This window comes from Desmodus rotundus, chromosome 12, assembly GCF_022682495.2.
Source record: "Desmodus rotundus isolate HL8 chromosome 12, HLdesRot8A.1, whole genome shotgun sequence".
NCBI lineage: Eukaryota > Metazoa > Chordata > Mammalia > Chiroptera > Phyllostomidae > Desmodus > Desmodus rotundus.
Window position 1 is genome coordinate 46,411,085 of NC_071398.1, and position 21,724 is coordinate 46,432,808.

Genomic DNA, 21,724 nt, shown 5'->3' on the forward strand with positions numbered 1-21,724 from the left:
TCAAAAGCAGAATTATAGTCGATATTCTTTTTTTTTTTTTTTAATCGAGATGGAGATAGCTCTGCTTCCTTGTTATTACAAAATAATACAAGCTGGATGGGGGAAAATCTGACAGATAGAACAGTGTAAAGGCAGGAAAATTACCCATAATCATACTCCTGAGGGATAATTACTGCTAACATTTCAGGATATTTCTCTCTGGGCTTTGTTCTGTGTCGGTATCCATGTGGAAATAATTGTCACAGAAATGGAATCACGCTTCATATCCCTTTCCCCTCAAGACGGAAAGAGCTTTGTGTCCTGATTATAAAATCCTAGGGGCTGATTTTCAAAAGTGGTCTCGCACCAAAAATATGAAGGAAGGGGTATCCCCCAGTGTGTGGATCAGAGCCATCACTCGGGGCATTGGGGATCTGTTCACACAGCCGATGGGTGCAGTTTGCCCACATGTTCATTTGATTTGCAGAATTGGGACCAGATCTTATCAACTGTTTGGAAACCTGCTTTTTTCCCTTCATGCATTGGGGGTAACTTTTCAAGGTTTTTAACTAGAACTGTACCAGGGCTTCTTCATCTGGGGCCTGTGAGGAGAACTGGGTATCATTGTAATTGGTCTCCTTTGAAATCCGGTGTATTTCACTCTTTCTGCATTTGCAAGCATTAATGGGAGAAGCAGCCCACTGGATTCCCCAGCCAGCAAAGGGCAAAGGCTTAGACCCCTATAAAGCCACCTTGTTACTGGCAGCGTAGTACTCCAAGTTACTTCTTTTGGTACTTAACTACTTCCCATATAATGCAAGTTTACTGTAGGAGAATTAGAAACTGCAATTGCACCCTCTGCAAAAAACAACAACAACAACAACAAAAACAGAAAGAAATTTAAATCCTCAGGACCTCTGAGAAGTAATCTTTGTTGGCATTTTGGTGTGTTTTCTCCCAGGTGTTTGTATTTTTTCTTTTTCATTTTTGCTGGGTCTGAGTATTGGTAGTAACTGTTTTTCTTTTGTTTTATTTTTAAATACTGTATTTATTTGGTTTTAGAGAAAGGGGAAGGAGAGAGAGAAACATCAATGTGTGGTTGCCTCTTGAGCACCCCTGCTGGGGACCTGGCCCACAATCCAGGCATTTGCCATGACTGGGAATCAAACTGGCAGCCTTTTGGTTCGCAGGCCTGCACTCAAAACACTGAGCTATAGGAGCCAGGGGTAACTTTTTCTACTAGGGAAGTGATTCAGGGGTGTCCAACCTTTTGGCGGCTCTGGGCTGCACTGGAAGAAGAAGAGTTGTCTTGGGCCACACATGAAATACATTGCGACATGTAATCACAAAAAAAATCTCATAATGTTTAAAATAAATTTACGATTTTGTGTTGGGCCACATTCACAGCTGTCCTGGGTTGCACCCCTATCAGATAAATGCTTGAAAACATTTTTTCTTTTTTTAATTCTCACCCGAGGACATGCTTACTGATTTGTTTTAGGAAGAGAAGGCAAGAGAGGGAGAGAGAGAGGGAGAGAAGCATCAGTGTGAGAGAGAAACATTGATCAGTTGTCTCTCGTATGTGCCCCAACCAGGGACGAACCTGCAACCCAGGCATTTGCCCTGACTGGGGATCGAACCTGAGACTTTTCGGTTTACAGGACAACACTCCGACCAACTGAGTCACCCGGCCAGAATGAAAACACTTCTTGATTCTCATTTTCATTCAGAGGAGAAAGAAGAAACATACCTGCCCGTGCAGCCGCACCCCTGTGGCCTGCAAAAACATGTTAAACATTTTGCCACCTAAGCATTTTCCCATGCATTTTTTTCCTACAAAGTTTAGTGTTTTTTTAAAAGATTTTATTTGTTTATTTTGAGAGAGAGGGGAAAGGAGACAGAGAGGGAGAGAGACATCAATGTGTGGTTGCCTCTCACCCGCCCCCTACTGGGGACCTGGCCCTCAACCAAGGCACATGCCCTGACTGGGAATCGAACCAGAGAACCTTTGGATCTCAGGCCTGTGCTCAGTCCACTGAGCTACACCAGCCAGGGGCCTTTGCTCTATTTTATTAAATAGTTTCCAACATAATTTTGCCCCAATGTTTTCTTGTAAAACATTTTCCAGACATGTAGAAACATTGAAAGATTTGTTTAGAAACATGTTGTGTTTCTTCATTTTTGAAAATATTTTAAAAAATCCTCACCTGAAAATATATTTGTTGATGTTAGAGAGAAGTGGAGAGAGAGAGGGAGGGAGAAACATAGACGTGGGAAACATCGACCAGTTGCCTCCTGTACACGCCCTGACTGGGGATTGAACCTGCAACCTAGGCATGTGCCCTCACCAAGGATCGAACCCATGACCTTTTGGTGTATGGAATGATGCTCCAACTAACAGAGCTACTGGGCCAGGGCTGTTTCTGCTTTTGCCAAAGGGCTTCATTCCCTGTCCTCTTCACTCTCGACTGTTTACTTTTTTTTTTTTTGTCAGTGTAAATGGTGTTTTTAGTTTATTTTTACATTTTCCCTCTTTTCCACAATATAGAAAAGCAATGAATTTTTAAGTGTTTATTTTGGGTTTGGCCACCTCAATGAACTCTTATTCTGATATCTTGCCCCCCAACATTTTATTAGGAAATCTTCAAACTTACAGAAAAGTTGAAAGAATTTTCTAATAAACTCCCAGATACCCACCACCTAGAGAGATTCTAGATTCCAACATTAACATTTTGTCACACTTGCTTCATCGGATATTTTCCCATCCCCCATTCAAACAGCCCCGTAGTCCAGTCTTTGCTCACATCGAAACTATTTTCGCCCACTTGGGGGTCCCAGAAGAGAATTGCTGGGCCCCCCACAGAGGACCTGCACACTGTTAGGACCTGTGATGCCTGCCTCCAGTGGGAAAGGCCGGGGGTGGGGGGAAGGTGGGGAGGAGGCCTCGTTCCCCCGCGGCGGGCGGGCGGGCGGGCGGGCGCGGTGCGGCTTCCCGGTGCTGAACGCGGAACAGATCTGGGTGCCTGTCGTCCTCAGCTGCCCAGAAGCTCTGCCGCCTGCTGGGACTGGGGGTGACGGATTTCTCCCGCGCCCTACTCACCCCCCGCATCAAAGTTGGCCGAGACTACGTGCAGAAAGCGCAGACGAAGGAGCAGGTGGGCGTGCTGGGGGGAGGCGGTGCGGGGATAGGGCCCCACCCCACCCACCCCACCCACCCCGACCCCGGCTCCTGGGTCTTTAAGTGTCTGAGGCCGTGTTTCCTCACTCGCTCAAACTTTTGCTGTTTGCTCAGTTCGCGGCTCTGGGCTGCGTCCGGGGAATGAAAGCAGCGTCGGCAACTTGGAACGCAGGCTGTAGTAAGAAAACATGATACACGAAGATAAGCAGGGTGCTTGTGCTTGTAGACAGGGATGCCTTCTGCGAAGGAGAGGGCTGGGGGGGTCAGGAAGGGCCTCTCGGAGGAGGTAAAGTTCCAGCTGAGACCCAGACCGGTTAAGGCAGAGGGGACAGCCCCGCGCAAAGCCCTGGGGTTGAAAGAAGCTTGTCGAGGTGGGGACATGAAGGAGGTGGGTGAAGAGGGTGGTTGAAACTGCAGGCAGAGCGGTTGGGAGGGGACAGATCACGCAGGGTCCTAGCAGCCACAGCGAGGAGGTGAGTTTTCTTCAGGCTGCAGCAGGAGGCCAGCGAGGGTTTAAGCCAGGTAAAGCCAGGGAGAGATTTGATTCCGTTTGTTTTTTTTCATAAAGACCCCCTTGTCTTCAGTGTGGAGAACGGAGTTGTGGGGGGTGCACAAGTGGAAGCAGGGAGTCCGGAGGAGGCTGCCGCCATAATCCACGCAAAGGACAGTGTGGCTCAGACCAGCTGGCAGTGGTGGGGGGTGGGAAGAAGTTAACCCCAGGTGGCAGTTCTCAGGATCTACCCCAGATCTACCCCAGGCTGGGTACTCAGGGCTCTGGGATGAAGGAGACACAATGGGGAAGATGAGGACTGGGGACCAGAGGTCACACTGGCTGTGATTCCACTCTCAGCTGAGGTTCTATTAGGACCCATTTCACTGATTAAGAAGAGGCTGAGAGAGGTTTTTTCACAGCCTGAGGTAACACAGCCTCTAAGTGGCAGAGGCAGGATTCAAACCCAGGTTGTCAGGCTCTAGAATCCACCCTCTTAACTGTTTTGCTAATTGTTCAGGAGGTGGATAGAGGAGGGGTTGGTTTAATGAACTAATGAGCCCTGAGGGCTTCACACAGTGCTCGGAGCACAGAAGGGCTGAGTAATGGTTGGCCGCTGCTAAGATCGTCATGCCGCTGCTAAGGTCGTCATTCTTGAACCATGGTGGAGGTGGGGATGGGGGGATGCAGGCCCAGTGTCTCCTCGCTGGCCCCAGAGGACAGACTGGGCGACTGATGTGCATGCTGGGCCCTCACTCTTCATCCTGTGCCGCACGCAGGCTGACTTTGCGCTGGAAGCCCTGGCCAAGGCCACCTATGAGCGCCTCTTCCGCTGGCTCGTCCTGCGCCTCAACCGGGCACTGGACCGCAGCCCCCGCCAGGGTGCCTCCTTCCTGGGCATCCTGGACATCGCAGGCTTCGAGATCTTCCAGGTCTGTGCTTCATGCCCAGCTGGGGCCTCAGGGCTCCATCACGCTGCCCTGTCCCTCTCTCTCTGTCCCCCTGTCTCTGGGTCTCTGCCCCTACTCCAGGTCCTTGTCCCCTCTCTCACGCATCCCCTCATCCCTGCAGCTGAACTCCTTCGAGCAGCTGTGCATCAACTACACCAATGAGAAGCTGCAGCAGCTTTTCAACCACACCATGTTCGTGCTGGAGCAGGAGGAGTACCAGCGCGAGGGCATCCCCTGGACCTTCCTCGACTTTGGCCTTGACCTACAGCCCTGCATCGACCTCATCGAGCGGCCGGTGAGCAAACCCACGCCCATCTCCCCCCACCTCCTTGGGCCTCGGGCCTCCCGGTCAGTGAAAAGGAGAAGAGGACATCATTCTGTGTGACTGCTACAAGAGCAGGACCTGGACTGTGCCCACCACGGGGCCCAGCTCCAGTCACAGGGCTAATCTGCGGCTGTGACTAACTGTTGTTCTGTGTGGTTCTCTGTCCAGTGTCACTTATAAAAACTGAAAACTAGCCACAGCCTAAGTGTCCAGTATTTGGGGAATCTGACCTACTCTCCCCTTCCTGTCCATCGTCAGGCCAACCCCCCTGGACTCCTGGCCCTGCTGGATGAGGAGTGCTGGTTCCCGAAGGCCACAGACAAGTCCTTTGTAGAGAAGGTGGCCCAGGAGCAGGGCGGCCACCCCAAGTTCCAGAGGCCCAGGCACCTGCGGGACCAGGCTGACTTCAGTGTCTTGCACTATGCTGGCAAGGTAGGGGACTGGGGCCAGCCTTGGGGCCTGTGTGCAGAGTGGCAGCAACTCGGCTGCAAATTGCAAATGTAGGAGAGGGTGCAGAGGGAGAGGAGGGGCCACCGAATGTCCACTAGGACAGGACCCAGCCAAGGCAGGAGCTAGGAAAGCCCAAGCAGGAGTGAGCACTGTCTGATGAAGTCAACAAAGGCTTCCTCCAGGAGGGGATATTTATAATAGGCTTTGAGGAATGAATAGGAGTTTGTCAAGTGAGGAATTATGTGCATTTTATCCACTCATTCAGCAAACAAGTGTCTTTTGTGTGCTCAGAAGCTGGGGACCCAAGTCAAACATGGTTTCTGTCCTTATAAATTTCCTTACTGGAAGGAAGGCAAATACAGGCAATTGGGGTGGAAGGCTGAGGGCGGGGTCAAAGTCAAAGCCCAGAGGAGTAACTCCGGGGAAGTTTCCACAGAGGAGCGTGATGCTTGATCTGAAATCCAAACCCAGGGTCGGCAAACATTTTTTGTAAATAGTTTCAGTTTGGGGGCCACTCACTCTGTCACATGCCTCAGTTCTGCCACTGCAGCGTGAGGGAAGCCACAGGGAATACAGAAATGAATACACACACGGAGGCTGTATTCCAATAAAACTTTATTTCCAAAAAGAGTCGGCAGTCGCGATTTGGCTTGGGGGCCGTATGGTCTAAATGATGTGTAACCGGTGCGGGAAAGGCCGGGGGAGGGGGAGGGGGAAGGGCTCTGCAGGTGGAGGGAATGGCATGCACTGCGGCTGGGAGGCCGGAGCCCCGTGGGTGTCCTGCGTATGGAACTAAGTTTCCCAAACATTTTCTAAGGCCTCCTGGTGCCAGCCCTGTGCTGAGATGAGTCAGGCCCAGGCCCTGGCCTCCGGGAGCCCCTGTCTGGTGGGGGGAGTCGGTATCAAGACTGTGACTCTGTGGAACTCTCAAAGCAAACCCCCGAATTCTCCTAAGCAGTCATGCGTGGGAAAATCCACAAAGAGGGAAACCCGGGCGGCTGGGACGGCTAGGGTAAAAACGTTGAGGTGGAAACGAGGTTGCATGTTTGAGGACGAGTGCAGAAGCCAGCAAGCGTGTCCGGAGTAGAATGAATAAGGAAGAAAATGGTGACGGACCGGGTCCGAGGTGTGCGGAGAAGTAAAGGGAGAGGAGTCATGCTGGGGGTGGGGGGTGCAGTTCAAGATATGGACACAAGGTGGCACCAACGCCCTCTCTCCTGTGGTGAATGCCAGAGGTGGCAAATCGGGAGAGCCAGTGAACCTGCACGTTCATCACCTTTCAATGCCTGACTTCATGCAGGTGGATTACAAGGCCAATGAGTGGCTGATGAAAAACATGGACCCTCTGAATGACAACGTCGCAGCCCTGCTGCACCAGAGCACAGATCGGTTAACGGCGGAGATCTGGAAAGATGGTGAGGACTGGATCCCCCACCCCCTACTCCCCGGGCTCTGTGTCTGGACCTCCGGGTGTCCCTTCTCCCAACCCACAACGTGAGCACCTTTGGTCCAGAGGCTGAGATGTCTGCTCAGATGCAGAACTTAGGCAGGCAGGCCAGACAGTCTCACACATGTGTTCCCAATTAGTGTTGATTGATTGATGTCTCAAGCCAGCATCATATTCAATGATAAAACACTCCTTAAATGAGACAAGGGTGCCCACTGTCAACACGTTGTGAAACACCATTTTGGCAATACTAACCTATGCAATCAGGCCAGAAAAAGAAATAAGTATGTCAGTATTGTAAAGAAAGAGACCACATTATTTGTAGATGGCATATGATCCCTGAAAAGAGATTCGACTGGAAAAGAATTAATAACAAGAGAGCTCAGAAGGGTGGCGTTTTACAGGTTGATCAGCTTTTAGACTTTTTCTTTCTTTGCTCTCTCACAAAGTTCCCTGTAGGGCCCCCAGGAAGAAGAAAGAAGCAACAGACTGAGATATAGTTTTGGAGTTTTCTTGCTCCAACAAGACCCATGTGAATTTGCCCATCAGCCTTTTCAGAATGACACCTCTAAGAGGCATGGGCAGAAAAGCCAAGTGCCTTTGGGGTAAAACCCTGTACTTTTGCAAGCCTTGTCTGTTGCCCCCCATCCTTAGAGGAGGTTTGAGAAATGATTTTATACAACTGGCAGCACCAGCATCTTGATTTTTTCCAATTCCAGGTTCCCAGAAGCTGTCCGTTGGCCTTAGTCTTTGATTAAAGTGAAAAGCATAATTGTAGAAATGCCAGCCAATGCAATTAGACAAGAGAACAAAATAAGCAAGATGAGTGGTTTCCAAAATGAACTCATGGAGCAAAAAGGCCTGGGGTACCTTGATCTTGTGAGCTGAGTTGAGAGAGAAAAATTTGATGTTTGTGTCTCAAAGAGTTTACACAAGAGGGATTGAAAAGTGGTGTTTGCTGTTCAGCGACCAAACCAGATTCTGCTATGAGAATCATCTCCTTCAGACTGAAAATCCACCCCCACCCAGCCCACTGGTTTAAACATCTGTGCCTCATTCAGGGGCACATGATGTCCCCAGCAATCCCTCACATGTCCCACACTGTATGTGGCTGAACCCTCAAAGGGTTCCAAGAGAGAAAGTGGCAATGGCGGCACAATGTTACTTCTCCCGCAATTCCCCTGAACAAAGCAGTCATAAGGCCAGCCCACACTCAAGGAGCTTCACATCACAGGAAGGGGTAGGAAATTGGGGCTCTCCTTGCATCAGTCCCTACTATAGCTTCCCTGAGCCCAGACTTGGATGTGCAGCATCCTGGCGGCCCAGGAGAAAAGGCAAAGGAGATGAGAGAGACAAACGCCACAAGCTGGTGGAGGCATCAAAGTAGTGTTTGAGCTTCCTGGCAGTCAGGGGGAAAAGATATCTAATAAAATGTAGACTCATCCTCCAGGGAGAGCTCTCCCCCCCACCCCCCTTTGGTACTAAGTCTCACAGCGGACATTTGTCCTTTCAGCAAACATCGATGCCCTCAGTGGGTAGACACAAAGGTGAACAGGGCAGTCTCCCTGTCTTGAAATGTTTATGGCCAGTGTTCAGGTTTTCCCTCCTGCTTTGTCCTGTGCTGTTGACTAATAACGCTTTCCTCTGTTTTTTCTTTCTGCCACCTCTCCCTCTTCTCATACTGCTCCCTTTACATCTCCCCATCGCTTGCCATCTCCCCACATCTGTCCTCACTTCCCAGAACACGGGGGCTTCCAGCAATTCTCTTTCCTTGGCTCCTTCCTGCCGTCGCCCCCAGGATCTTCAGGGAGGCGCGGGTCTGCCATTTCTCCGCCAGGGGGTGGGTGTTGCTGTGCATCGATGGGTGAGATTCCCTGGACAGGAGGGTGGGCCTGTTGGACCGGAAACCTGGTTTGAACATCTGTCCCCTCTTTTCTCATAAGGAGGTCTCTCACGCTTCTTCTTCCTCCTCATCGGCTCCCTCCGCAGTTTCCAGATTCAATGCCTTCTTCTAACTGAACTGCATGCAAAAGTATAGTGGTGCTACTACCAGCTGGCATTTATTGAGCACTTACTATGTGCCTTGCATTGTGCAAAGCTCTTTTACGATTATTAACACATAGCATTCTCTGAATGACCCACTGAAGCAGGTGTTAGTACTATTACCCCCCTTACACAGATGAGGAAATTGAAGCACAGAAAGGTTAAGTCTCCAGCTTAAGAACACACAGCCAGTGGCAGAGCTGGGATTTGCACCCTCGAGTCCCAGAGCCTCAGCTCCTACCTATGCTATAAGAGCTTAATAAATGGTAATGATCATTTTGATAATATCTGTAAGTATGGCAGTGGGAGGGAGCGTAGAATCTAGGGAGGAAAAGGCTGTATCTGAGCCCCCACCATACACCAGGTCGTGCCTAAATGCAGATAGTCTGGCTGACCCCTGGTGACCCTCATCGCTGGGGACAGCAGGACATCGGAGTCAGCCCCAGCCTCAGGATCCTGAGAAACCAGGAAGATTCAATCACTGAATTTGAGTGGGTGTTTCTCACTAGCTGAAGTGACACCATCGAATGACCATAGAGAAACAGCGACCATGAAGTCAGGCCTTCCTAGAAAAATGCTGAATGTGAAGGCAGATGGCTTTATTTCACATATTACACATAAAAGCCAAACTCTATGGCATTTTTTAAAATCCTCACCTGAGAATGTATTCATTCACTTTAGAGAGAGAGGAAGGGAGAGAGATAGAAAGAGAAAATCGATGTGAGAGAGAAACACCGATCAATTGCCTCCCAACACGCCCCCAACTGGGCATCGAACCCGCAACCTTTTGGTGCACGGGACAGCGATCCAACCAACGGAGCCACCCAGCAAGGGGGGCACTATCACATTTTTTAAAATTATTTATTTACTTTTAGAGAGGGGAAGGGAAGGAGAAGGAGAGGGAGAGAAACATCAATGTTTGGTTGCCTCTCAGGTACCCCTAACTGGAGACCTGGCCCGCAACCCAGGCATGTGTCCTGACTGGGAATCGAACTGGCGACCCTTTGGTTCGCAGTCCGGCACTCAATCCACTGAGCCACACCAGCCAGGGCAGAATATTACATTTTTAACGTGACTCTGTTTTATGCTCCTCAAACGCAGCAGTGCTGTGTTTGTGCCTTGGTTTAATCATCTGTAAAATGGGAGTGATTCTCATTGTCTTTGAAATAAGCCGGAGTGTGTGAAGTGCTTTGAACAGTGTCTGGCACAGAACGCGTGCTAGTTAGCCTTTGCTGTCGTTGTCCTCACCCGTCGTAAGGAAAACGGAGGTGATGTCCTTGAGCAGAAGAGGGGTCAGAGGTCAGTGTTTGATAGGATGCACGCTGCCTGGGTTTCAGTCCTGGACCTGCATTTTCTCAGTTGTGTGGCTCTGGGTGCATCTTCCACTTTTCTGAGACTCAGTTTGCCCACCAGTCTGATGGGGCTGCCTCACCAGGCTGTGTGAAGTGTTTCATAGGTGAAGTGCCAGGCCCTGTAGATAGTAAGACCCTTGACCTTTGGCCAGCCCAGCCCCCCCAAAAGTGACCCCTGATCCCCTTCTCACCCTCCATCTGATCTCCTCTTCCCACAGTGGAGGGCATCGTGGGGTTGGAGCAGGTGAGCAGCCTCGGGGATGGCCCACCAGGGGGCCGTCCCCGCCGGGGCATGTTCCGGACCGTGGGCCAGCTCTACAAGGAGTCCCTGAGCCGCCTCATGGCCACGCTCAGCAACACCAACCCCAGCTTTGTCCGCTGTATCGTCCCCAACCACGAGAAGAGGGTGAGTGACCTGGGCCAGGGAAGGGGAGCTCTGGCAGTGGGTAAAGGCCTGGCCACTGGACTTGGCCGGACCAGCCACATCTGGTCCCAGGCTCAGCTCTGGCCAGATGTGTGACTTGAGGGACTTGCTACCCTCCCGTAATAAGTGCCCTGTTAGGAAAATTCATTTGTTCGTGGGACTTAAATTTTACCAAGCACCTACTAAGTGCCAAGTACTAGGGATTCATTAGGGAGAAGCACAGCCAAACCCTCCTCCCACAGTCTAATACAGAACACAGATATTCACCTAAGCACCCACGGCAGATGTCCGGTTGGATGTGCAGCGGTGGTCAGTACCACGTGGGTAAGATTGCCGTAGACCTGGGGGCATGTATAGTAATAGACAAGCAGAAGCTCCGTTTTGCCAGAACATTAACAACCTGGAGTTAAGTGTTTTTACCTCTTTTTTCACTGCCGAGTCCCCAAAACCAGAACAGTGCATGACCTGCAGTGGATCTTCAGTAAATGTTTGCTGGAGGCATGAGTATAAAATAATATGCCTGAATGGCCATAGAGAAAGATCCAGACTTGTGGTTTTCACGCCTTAATTCCCACCACCCAGGGGTTCAAATTCTGCCCTGAACTAGGGCAGAGCATCGGGTGTGGGTTTGTTCTTTTTGTCTTGCTGTAAGCTTCCCATGGGTGCTAGTGTTTAGCCAGGATTGAGAACAACTAATCTAGAAGGTTCCATAGGAAACGGGATTGTGTTGACTGCTCTGGGGCCATGGGCAAAGCAAAAGGTCTCTTTTTTCTTTTTTCAAAGATTTTATTTATTTATTTTCAGTGAGAGGGGGAAGGAGAAAGAGAGGGAGAGAAACATGGATGTGTGAGAGAAACATCAGTTGGTTGCCTCTCGCAGGCCCCCCACAGGGGACCTGGCCTGCAACCCAGGCGTGAGCCCTGACTGGGAATCGAACTGATGACCTTTCCATTCACAGGCCCGCCCGCAAACCACTGATCCACACCAGCCAGGGCAAAAGGTCTCTTTTGGAGTGTATCTTTTAAATTCTTGGACTGTTTAGATTTTTACCATTTTTATCATTCTTACCAAAAATAATGATTTATGGGCTTTGTTCACACCATACCTTGGCCAACTATCCTATGTGCTAATTCAGCCAGCTCTCCCGCCCCTTCTGTTCTACTTCGCACTTATTGTTTTTATTTCTTTCATTTATTAGTCACTTCTCCACCACATTTACTGTCAGTCTCTCCTACTGGACTGTGAACTCCCCCAGGGCAGGGATCTCTGCCTGGCTCATAGTAGGTGCTCAGTAAATTATAGGCTGAACCATACGAAATTGCCAACCGTTGTTGGCCTGCCCAACCTGCTGTTCCGTTTGGTTTCTCCTGACGGCCGCCGTCCAGTGAGTGGCGCCCCCGTGAGGGTGCCGCTGACCCTGCGTGTCCATCCCACTCCTCACACAGGCCGGGAAGCTGGAGCCGCGGCTGGTGCTGGATCAGCTGCGCTGTAACGGCGTCCTGGAGGGCATCCGCATCTGTCGCCAAGGCTTCCCCAACCGCATCCTCTTCCAGGAGTTCCGGCAGCGGTGAGCAGGGTGAGGGATGGGGTGGGGCTCGGGTCTGGAAGACACCCTACCTGCTTCCAAAGCCTCCCACTGCTGCTTCTGAGCCGGGACACCGGGGCCAGTTCAGTAGGTTTGCCGAGGCTCTGTCTTCCGCTCTCTGGTGCGGGCGAGCGAACACCCACTGGTGCGCTCCCGGAGAGAAAGGGCATAGAGCGTCCTATTGCAATCAACGTGTTGTGATCGCCATTTCTTTAAAAAAAAGCTGTGGAATGGGATAGAACAGAAAATACCAACTTACAAAAAAAGCAAATAATATGGTAAATATTATAATAAAAATTACGCTTCATACAAGCTGTATATATCAGCGCTGTCCATTAGAAATAGAACATTAGCCCTGTAATACAGTGAAAATTTTTTTGTAATAGCCATATTTTTAAAAGAAACAGGGGAAATTAATGTTGACAAGATATTTTATTTAACCCACTACATCTAAGATATGGGGTAATTTTAACATGTAATCAGTATAAAAAATGAGTGGTGAGGTACGGTGTGTACTTTTTTTTCCTACCAAGTCTTCAAAATGCGGTGTGTCTTTTTTTTTCAAATACTTTATTTGTTTATTTTTAGAGACGGGAAGGGAGGGAGAAAGAGAGGGAGAGAAACATTGATGTGCGAAAGATACTTAGATTGGTTGCCTCTCGCACGCCCCCTACTAGGGACCTGGCCTGCAACCCAGGCATGTGCCCTGACTCAGAATTGAAACGGCGACCCTTTAGTCTGCAGGCTGGTGTTCAGTCCATTGAGCCACACCAACCAGGGCTATTAAAGGTTTTTGTTTGTTTGCTTGGCTTAATTCTGAGTTCCATTCAGAAATTTGAAAGAAATTACTGTAAGCCATTTAGCGCAAGGGATGACCCATAAGAGGTTTAAAACATCAGCTGCTATTTAAAAAAAAATTGTAATTGATGTTTAGAGAGAGAGAGGAAGGAAGGAAGATAGATAGATAGTAGAGAAACATTGATTTGTTGTTCCGCTTACTTATGCATTCAGTGGTTGCTTCTTGTATGTGCCCTGACCAGGGATTGAACCCTCAACCTTGAGGTATCAGGACGATATTCTAACCAACTGAGCTACCTGGTCAGGGCTCAGCTGTTATTTTTTCTTATTCCTAGATTCCCATTCTGAGACCCACTGTTGTTTTCGGTCTCAGTGAGATGTAATAAACTCTCATAGTTAGCACGTGGTAGTTTCCAAGGAGCTGGGTCTTTTATTGTCAATGTTGGTCATGGTGGTATTAATGCCCTTGGCCCGGTGTGTGGCTGAGATCGAATGTCCATTTTTCTGACTGTTCTCATTATTGTCATCAGTTATTGCTATCTGTCACTCTGAGCCCAGGGCCCGGCCATGGTGACGGTTTGCTGTAACTCTCCACTCCCCACCCCTGCCCGTCCCCGACAGGTACGAGATCCTGACGCCCAATGCCATCCCCAAGGGCTTCATGGATGGGAAGCAGGCCTGTGAGAAGATGGTGAGTGTTGGGGGCAGGGGCGGGGGCGGGGGTATGTGTGCCCCTGTGCACAATCCCAAGCAGGGAGGAGAGGGGCTGGGACCTCCCCTGTCAGCACCCCTTCTCCTTATCACCCCCGACCCCTCACAGATCCAGGCCCTGGAACTGGATCCCAACCTCTACCGCGTGGGACAGAGTAAGATTTTCTTCCGGGCGGGGGTCCTGGCCCAGCTGGAAGAGGAGCGGGACCTGAAGGTCACGGACATCATCGTGTCCTTCCAGGCAGCTGCCCGGGGATACCTGGCTCGCAAGTGGGGCTCCACACTGTCTTCTGGGGTTCCACTGACTAGGGGGGGGCAGGGAGGGGTGGACTGGATGGCCCCGGGTGTCAAGGCCGGCAAAATGGTAGAAGGGCGAGAGACAAAGGGAGGGAGCGACTGGGTGTCCACAATTCTTTGTTCTACAGTCCCTGAGGCCCCTGGGAGGGACCCTAGAGACACAGAGAAGAGCTGGACTCTGTCACAGGGTGACCACCCATCCCTGTTTGCCTGGGACTAGAGGTTTCCCAGGATGCATGGCTTTCTGTGCTAACACAGAGAGAGCCCCAGGTAAACTAGGTCCAGGTGGTCGCCCTACTGGCCAGTCCCTCGAGGGACTTCTGTCTGGAGGGGGAGACAACACAGGCGCAAAGTGACATAGTCCAGGGCAAGATGTGCTTTGATGGGGGTCAGACAAGTGCAGTGGGAGGCCTTGCAAACCAGGGCGCCCCAGGTCACACTTGACGGACCAGGTGGACCAAGGAGGGTGGGAAAGGTGTTCCAGGCTTCAGGAATGCAGGAAGTTTGCAGGAGCATCTCCTTCCTCTGGGAACTGGCCCAGAGGAAGGATCAGCAAATAAAAGACCCCCAAATACCGGGCCAAGGGGTGGGGACCTTAATTGGACTCCTGAGGAGCCTCAGGAGGGCTGTGAGAAGGGGAGGGATGTGTGTAGAAAGACCCTCCTTCAGGCATGTTGGGATGGGCTGGAGGCTGGGAGGCTGGGGACAAGGCTGGGTGAGGGTACAGATGGGTGAAAGTGAGGCCTGAATGGGGGCTGGGGCTGTGGGGACAGGGGAGGGGACGGGGCAGAGGTGGTCAAGGGCAGGAGGACTGATGAACTGTGCACAAGAAGATTTACCAGTAATAGAACGATGCTTGCACACAGTGGGCATTTAATAATGGTTGACAAGTTGAAGGGACCTCTCTGTTGCTAAGGGGTCAGGGCCTTGGAGGGGCAGAGCGCCCACTCTCCCACCGCCTGTCTCCCCACCCAGGGCCTTCCAGAAGCGGCAGCAGCAGCAGAGCGCACTCAGGGTGATGCAGCGGAACTGTGCAGCTTACCTCAAGCTGAGGCACTGGCAGTGGTGGCGGCTGTTCATCAAGGTGAGGGCACCTGGGGGGGTGGCCCGGGCAGCAAGGAGGTGGGGGGCCTTGGGGGCAACTCTGCTAGGGCAAGTGACTTCCTTTGTTTGGGCCTCAGTTTGCAGCATCTGTAAAAGGGGACCAATCAGCCTGACCTTTGTTCATCAGGATTCTTGAGGTAGCAAGTGGTCAAAAAAATCGGACTCCAACCAACATGGATAAAAGATGCATGACAGCTTCAGGTGCAGCTGGATCCAGGGCTGACTAAGGGGGTCCAGAAGACCCCTTCAGATTCAATAATTCACTGGAAGGCCTCCCAGAAATTAGAAAAACTATTATACTTATGGTCACAGTTTATTATAGTGAAAATCTACAGACTAAAATCAGTAAAGAGAGCCCTGGCTGGTGTGGCTCAGTGGACTGAGTGCCAGTCTGCGAATCAAAGGGTCACCGATTTGATTCCCAGTTAGGGCATGTACCTGGGTTGTGGGCCAGGTCCCCAGTAGGGGGCGTGCGAGAGGCAACCACACATTGATGTTTCTCTCCCTTCCTTCCCCTTCCTCTAAAAATAATAAAATCTTTAAAAATAATAATAATAAAATCTGTAAAGAGAAAAGGCACCTGGGACAGAGCTCAGGAGAGACCAGGGGCTAGCTAGCCTCTAGGTGTCTCTTCCAGTGGCATCACACAGACAGGTCTTCACCTCCCAGAAATGACGAGTGACAACACATGTGGGATACTGCCCAAAGGGGGGTGGGGGGGGCTCGTCCGAGCCTTGGCACCCAGGGTTTTCACTGGGGTCAGTCACCTAGGCATGGCTGACTGGCAGGTGGATGACCTCTGTTACTCTGCCTCCAGCCCCTCCAGAGGTCAGGTTGATACCACGTGGCCCAAACCCCCAGGTCACTTGTCAGGCAGATATTCCAAGGGCTTAGAGGCTACCTCACCCCAGGCAAAGGCCAGTCCTTTCTTTGGAATGAGCAGGGTTTGGACAAGCCCCGCCCGCTGAGTTAACTAACCCTTTACTGCACATGAAGGGCCCAAGCAGTGAGGTCAGTTATCCTCTATTCTGCGTCTCCTGCTTGACATTCCTCCGCGGTGGTCACCTGTAGACTTAGCCACATGGGGCCACCAGCAGATTGAGACTGGCCCCCAGCTGGGTGAGCATGGGCTTCTCTCATCTCAGAGCTCAGAGTCCAGGTTTCATTCTCATTGCCCGGCTGCGGTCATGTGACCATCCAGACCCCTCAGTACACATCACGTGAAGCAGGCTGACTGCCTGTGTGCCCACCCAAAGCAGAGGGACCGAGCCAGGTTGTCAGGTGCCCTGTGAGCTTGGGAGCAGTGTGTTCCCCAATGGGGACCTGGAGAGGAGGAAGGAAGATGGAGATTTGGAGGAGAAAACACAGCTCTTCTGTATAATTCGGAATATACCATGTCTGAGCTGTCCAGCTGTGTGACCTCAGCCAGTGTTAATTGAGCACCTACTATGTGCCAGTAACTTTTTAAAAAATATTTTGTTTATTTACTTTTAGACAGAGAGGAAGGGAGAGAGGGAGAGAAACATCAATGTGTGGTTGCCTCTCGCATGCCCCCTACTGGGGATCTGACTCACAACCAGGCATGAGCACGAACTGGGAATCAAACCTGCAACCCTGTGGTTCGCAGGCCAACGCTCAATCCACTGAACCACACCAGCCAGGGCGTATGTGCCAGTAACTTTTTAGGGGACCGTGATAAAATGGTGAATAAAAATAGACAAAGCCCTGCACTGTGAAAGCACAGGGTCGGCAAACCCATGGGCCAGATGCCTCTTCTTGTAAATGCCCACTGGTTAATGTGTTCTCTGGGGCTGCTTTTGCATTACAGCAGCAGAGTGGAGTCATTAAAACAGAGAAAGGATGGCCTGCAGAGCCTCAGATATTCCCTAGCTGGCCCTTTAAGAAACAGTTTGCCAGCCCTAGGCTGGGGTCTGGTGGGGAGGGTGGACAGGCATCCACGAATGAATCTCACAAATAAATATAAAGTTGTAGCTATGATAAGTGCTATGAATTAGGGCAGAAAAGGAAATAATAGACTAGAGAAAGACTTGGGCAGAGAAGAATCACGTATAGTAGAGAACCAAACCGAAAGCAATAGAACAGAAATTATCAGAGTGGGTCCCACTTAGCAAGGAGGAGGGCGGTTTTGCAAAACTCTCATTTCGGTGATTGATTCACCTAATTGCACTGTGTAAAGTGCATTTCTCCCCACAGACCTGGGACTGAGAACTCAGAAACGCTGGGCAGAATAGCGGAGTCTCTTGCATACAAAGATTCATTTAGAAAGAACAGAAAAACTGTTCTAGGCTCTGACAAGTATTAACTCCTTCCTTTATTCCGAAAACCCTGGGCAGTAGAGGCTGTTATTGTCCCCACAGGGACGCTACCGTGCTTGCCCGAGGTCACTCAGCTAGTCCGTGCAGGATGTGGCTTTGGGACCCAGGAATCCGGCCCTATTCCGAGTGTGAGCTCTTAGCTCCTGGGCCAAGACGCCGCCCAGCCATTTCACCACCTTGACCTGCCCCTAGGTGAAGCCACTGCTGCAGGTAACACGGCAGGATGAGGTGCTGCAGGCACGGGCTCAGGAGCTGCAGAAAGTGCAGGAGCTCCAGCAACAGAGTGCCCGTGAGGTGGGCGAGCTCAAAAGCCGCATGACACAGGTGAGCGGGCGGGGCTGAGGGTGGGGGCGGGGCTGAGAGTGAGGGCGAGGCTGAGGGAGGGGCCAGGTTACAATGGGCGGGGCTGTGAGAAGAATGGGTGGGCTGGGTCAGAGCCAAGGTGCATTGGGGCCGAATGGGGGTTGAATCTGTGTGGTGTGATTGGGCGGTGATGTGCAGGAGGCAGGACCCTGAGGTGTAGCCAGGGTATTAGGTGGGGGGCTGGTTCCTGCAGAGCCCACATGCTCCGGGGGGCAGGGCTCCAGGATGGGCAGAGCCCAGAAGCAGCTGTGTAGCAGGGTTAGGGCATACAGGCTGTGGACTTTCCATTGTTTCCAGTGTTTCTGGTGTCTTAAAATACTGCTGAAGCAAACCCCTTGAGAATTTTTCTGTTTGCTTTTCTTGAATTACATCCTTTAGTTAAATTGCTGGGTGTAGGAGTGTTAAAAGAAATGTAAGCTGGTGGTAAGGCCTCTTTGGGGCTGTCTGCGGGGTGGACTGGCGAGGGAGAGGCGGGGGTCCCCGTAGGCTGCGGAGAGTGTTCATTGGAAGAGAACAAGGCCTGAACGTGTTGGGCCTGAGGACAGGCAGGAGGGGACAAGGCAGAGGGAGTCAGGGGGAAGGAGGGACAGGGCCGGGGACTGATAGGGTAGTGAGGGAGAGGGCGGCACCCAGGGCTCTGACTCGGTAACTAGGGGAATGTGGGGTCACCCTGAGGTGGGGACCTGGGGGTGGAATGGGCTTGGGGGCTGTACCTCACAAGCGAAGCAAATCAGGGGACAGAAGGTACCTGATGCTCCACTGACTGGCAGCACCGCTTGCTAACTGCTGCCCTCCCCAACCCTCCCCGCAGCTGGAAGAGGAGCGTGCTCGCTTGGCAGAGCAACTCCGAGCAGAGACAGAGCTGTGTGCTGAGGCCGAGGAGACCCGGGGGCGGCTGGCAGCCCGCAAGCAGGAGCTGGAGCTGGTGGTGTCGGAGCTGGAGGCCCGCGTGGGTGAGGAGGAGGAGTGCAGCCGCCAGCTGCAAAATGACAAGAAGAGGCTGCAGCAACATATACAGGTCTGGTTCCCATGAACCCACAGGCCACCCACCCTCCTCCCTTCTGTCTACCCCGCCTACTCTTGCTTCTGCAAACAATGTCTCTTTTGGCCACGAATTTGCAGAAAACAGCTCAAAGTGGATTAAGCTGAAAGAACACTTTTTTTGGTTCAAGTAATGGGAGACTCCAGGATGTGTAAACTTCAGGCATGGCTGGATCCAGGTGCTGAAGTGATTTCCTCAGTATTCTTCCTCTCTCCATCTCCTGGCTCCATTTGCCTCTGTGCTACTGCATTCACAGGCAGGCTGCCCTCCCGGGGTTGCCCTTCAAAATCCAGTGTATATTTTACATTTAAGACTCATCTCAATTTAGAGGCTGAGTTTCAACTGGCAATACTTCTTCTACATTTATAGTTCACAATTTCTTCAGTTGAAAAAGTTGATTTTCCTACCCAAGTTGTTGCCAATATGCTTTAAAATTTCCCAGGGATTAACTGGATGTCTTATTTTTAAGATTTTATTTATTTATTATTAGAGAGGGAAAGGGAAAGAAACGTCAATTGCCTCTCGCGCGCCCCCTACTGGGGACCTGGCCTGCAACCCTGTTGTGCCCTGACTGGAAATCAAACTGGTGACCCTTGGTTCCCAGGCCCAAGCTCAATCTACTGAGCTACACCACCCAGGGCAGGACAAAGATTTTTTATCTGTCCTCAGTGCCTAGAACAGCACCTGGCACACACTAGGCACTCAATAAATGCTTGTTGAGCTGATGAGTGAAACAGAAAGGCCAGTGAGGGCTTTGTCCTTCCCAGAATTGCCCACAGTGTGGACCTCTCGGAGCCCCAAGTCCCGGGGGTCCGTGGGCCGTCTCTTCCACCCCATCCTTCCCGTCACACCCCAGCCCCCAGGTCCTGGGTCCTCACCCGTCCTCCTCCCCACTCCAGGAGCTGGAGTCCCACCTCGAGGCGGAGGAAGGGGCCCGGCAGAAGCTGCAGCTGGAGAAGGTGACGTCGGAGGCAAAGCTGAAGAAATTCGAGGAAGATCTGCTGCTCTTGGAAGACCAGAACACCAAGCTGAGCAAGGTCAGTGCCTGTGAGCCCTATGGGTGACAGTGGGCGCGTGGGTCCCTCTCTGCATCTGCCCCCGGCTCACCCTGCCACAGGGCGTCACTCTCAGCCTGGGCTGTGTTTCCCATGAACCCTTTCTCTCTCCTTGCCTCCCTCTGTCACACTGTCACTCAAGCAGGCATTGACTGAGCACCTACTGTGTGTCATTACCTGTTGCTGCATCACAAGGTGTGCAAACAACCTCCGTTGCATTATATCCCATCGTTCTGTGGCTCGACCATGCAGGTCCTCCTCTGCCCCTCTCAAGCGGTCGGTCACCTCTCAGGTAGCTGGGTGGCCTGTCTCCCCACAAGAGAGCCTGGATGTCTGACACTGCTGCTCAGGGCTCCAGGCCAGAGAAGCAGAAGCAGCCGGCATCGCTTCCCTTAAATTCAATCAGTCAGATGTTGGCAAACATTTGCTCCAGAAGGCCAGGAGGTAAACACCTGCAGGCCCCTCTGTTTCGGTCACAACCACTGAATCCTGCCGTTGTAGCTGAGAGCAACCACAGACGGTTCGTCATCGAAGGGGCGTGGCTGTGTCCCAATAAAACCTTACTTATAAGAACAGGTGGTGGGCTGGGTGTCGCCTGTAGACTGTGCTCTGCAGACCACAGATTCAAAGGTGGGGAATTAGACTCTGCCCCAGGAGAAGGGCATGGAGAAGGACCTGCCACCGTCTTTAACCCGCCACAGCCAGGGCTGCGCTGGACACAGGGGACGTGGCATCGAACTAACTAGAAAACCATCCATGCCCTTGGGGGAAAGAGGGATGCTACATGAGTCCCCAAAGGAAATAAACATAATCACGCTTTGTGACTTAATGATAAACTGTGTCAGGAAAGAGCAGAAAACTGTGGAGAGGGGTGGCCTGGTCTGTTCCAGGGATGGTCAGGGTGACCTCAGGCTTCCTGGGGGATCCATGCCTGAGCAGAGAGCTTCAGGATGCACAGGAGTTTTCTGGAACATTCTGGAACATGCTATGGCTATTCTATTGCACTCTGTTCCATTTGCTTTTTTTTAAGGGGTTGTGTTGACCCACTGTATGGATTTCTAAAACCGCTCACGGTTTGAAAAGTACTGCTCCGGGCTGGTGCCTGTCAAACTTTTGTGTGCTTGAGAACCATACACACGGGGAGCTTGTGAAAATGCTCGTTCTGATAGGGCAGGCCCGGGGTGGGGCGGAGATCCGGCCTCTCGGACAAGCTCCTGTGGACAAGCTCCTGTTCGAGGGAGGCTGATGCTGCTGGTCCACCATCCGCATGCTAATCGGTGGCGAGGGTCCAGCCCTCGCACTTGATGCTGCCGACGTTGGGCACAGTGTGGTTTAGAAGAGCAAATCATTGGACTCACCCCCAGAGTCCCTCAGGGGAGGGGTGGTCAGTGAATGGTGCTGTGTTTCCAATAAGGAGTCTACACTGCAGTTAGCAGGCATGACCCGGTGGGCTGGGGTGGCAGCATAGACCCTATACTGGAATCGACGAGATGGAGGGGTTGGGGGCAGGAGGGGCCAGGGAGAAAGGAGATGAGCAGGCACCCCAGTGAGAATGACACCCCAGATGGGGCTTGGGCGGGGGCTGCCCCTGATGGTCCCCCCTCCCCCACGGCCCTCAGGAGCGGAAGCTGCTGGAGGAGCGTCTGGCCGAGTTCTCATCCCAGGCTGCCGAGGAGGAGGAGAAGGTCAAGAGCCTCAATAAGCTCCGGCTGAAATACGAGGCCACAATTGCAGACATGGAGGGTGAGCGCCCGCCCACAGTGGGCAGCCGGGGGGGAACTGTACACACTCCCTG

The 21,724-nt window shown here is 51.7% G+C and overlaps 1 protein-coding gene across 7 annotated transcripts in view; it reads left to right on the forward strand.

Annotated features, from left to right (window-relative positions):
• Positions 1-21,724, forward strand: part of MYH14 (myosin heavy chain 14) — a 79,676-nt gene that overhangs the window by 34,429 nt on the left and 23,523 nt on the right. For all 7 annotated transcript variants that reach the window (XM_045200251.3, XM_045200255.2, XM_053914890.1 and 4 more), the window contains 14 exons: positions 3,016-3,134; positions 4,427-4,579; positions 4,719-4,892; positions 5,181-5,354; positions 6,673-6,787; positions 10,433-10,620; positions 12,084-12,205; positions 13,643-13,712; positions 13,842-14,002; positions 15,005-15,113; positions 17,662-17,793; positions 18,644-18,850; positions 19,774-19,911; positions 21,549-21,672. In XM_045200251.3, coding sequence (XP_045056186.2) covers positions 3,016-3,134; positions 4,427-4,579; positions 4,719-4,892; positions 5,181-5,354; positions 6,673-6,787; positions 10,433-10,620; positions 12,084-12,205; positions 13,643-13,712; positions 13,842-14,002; positions 15,005-15,113; positions 17,662-17,793; positions 18,644-18,850; positions 19,774-19,911; positions 21,549-21,672 — 1,986 coding nt within the window. The remainder of the gene's footprint in view (positions 1-3,015; positions 3,135-4,426; positions 4,580-4,718; positions 4,893-5,180; positions 5,355-6,672; positions 6,788-10,432; positions 10,621-12,083; positions 12,206-13,642; positions 13,713-13,841; positions 14,003-15,004; positions 15,114-17,661; positions 17,794-18,643; positions 18,851-19,773; positions 19,912-21,548; positions 21,673-21,724) is intronic.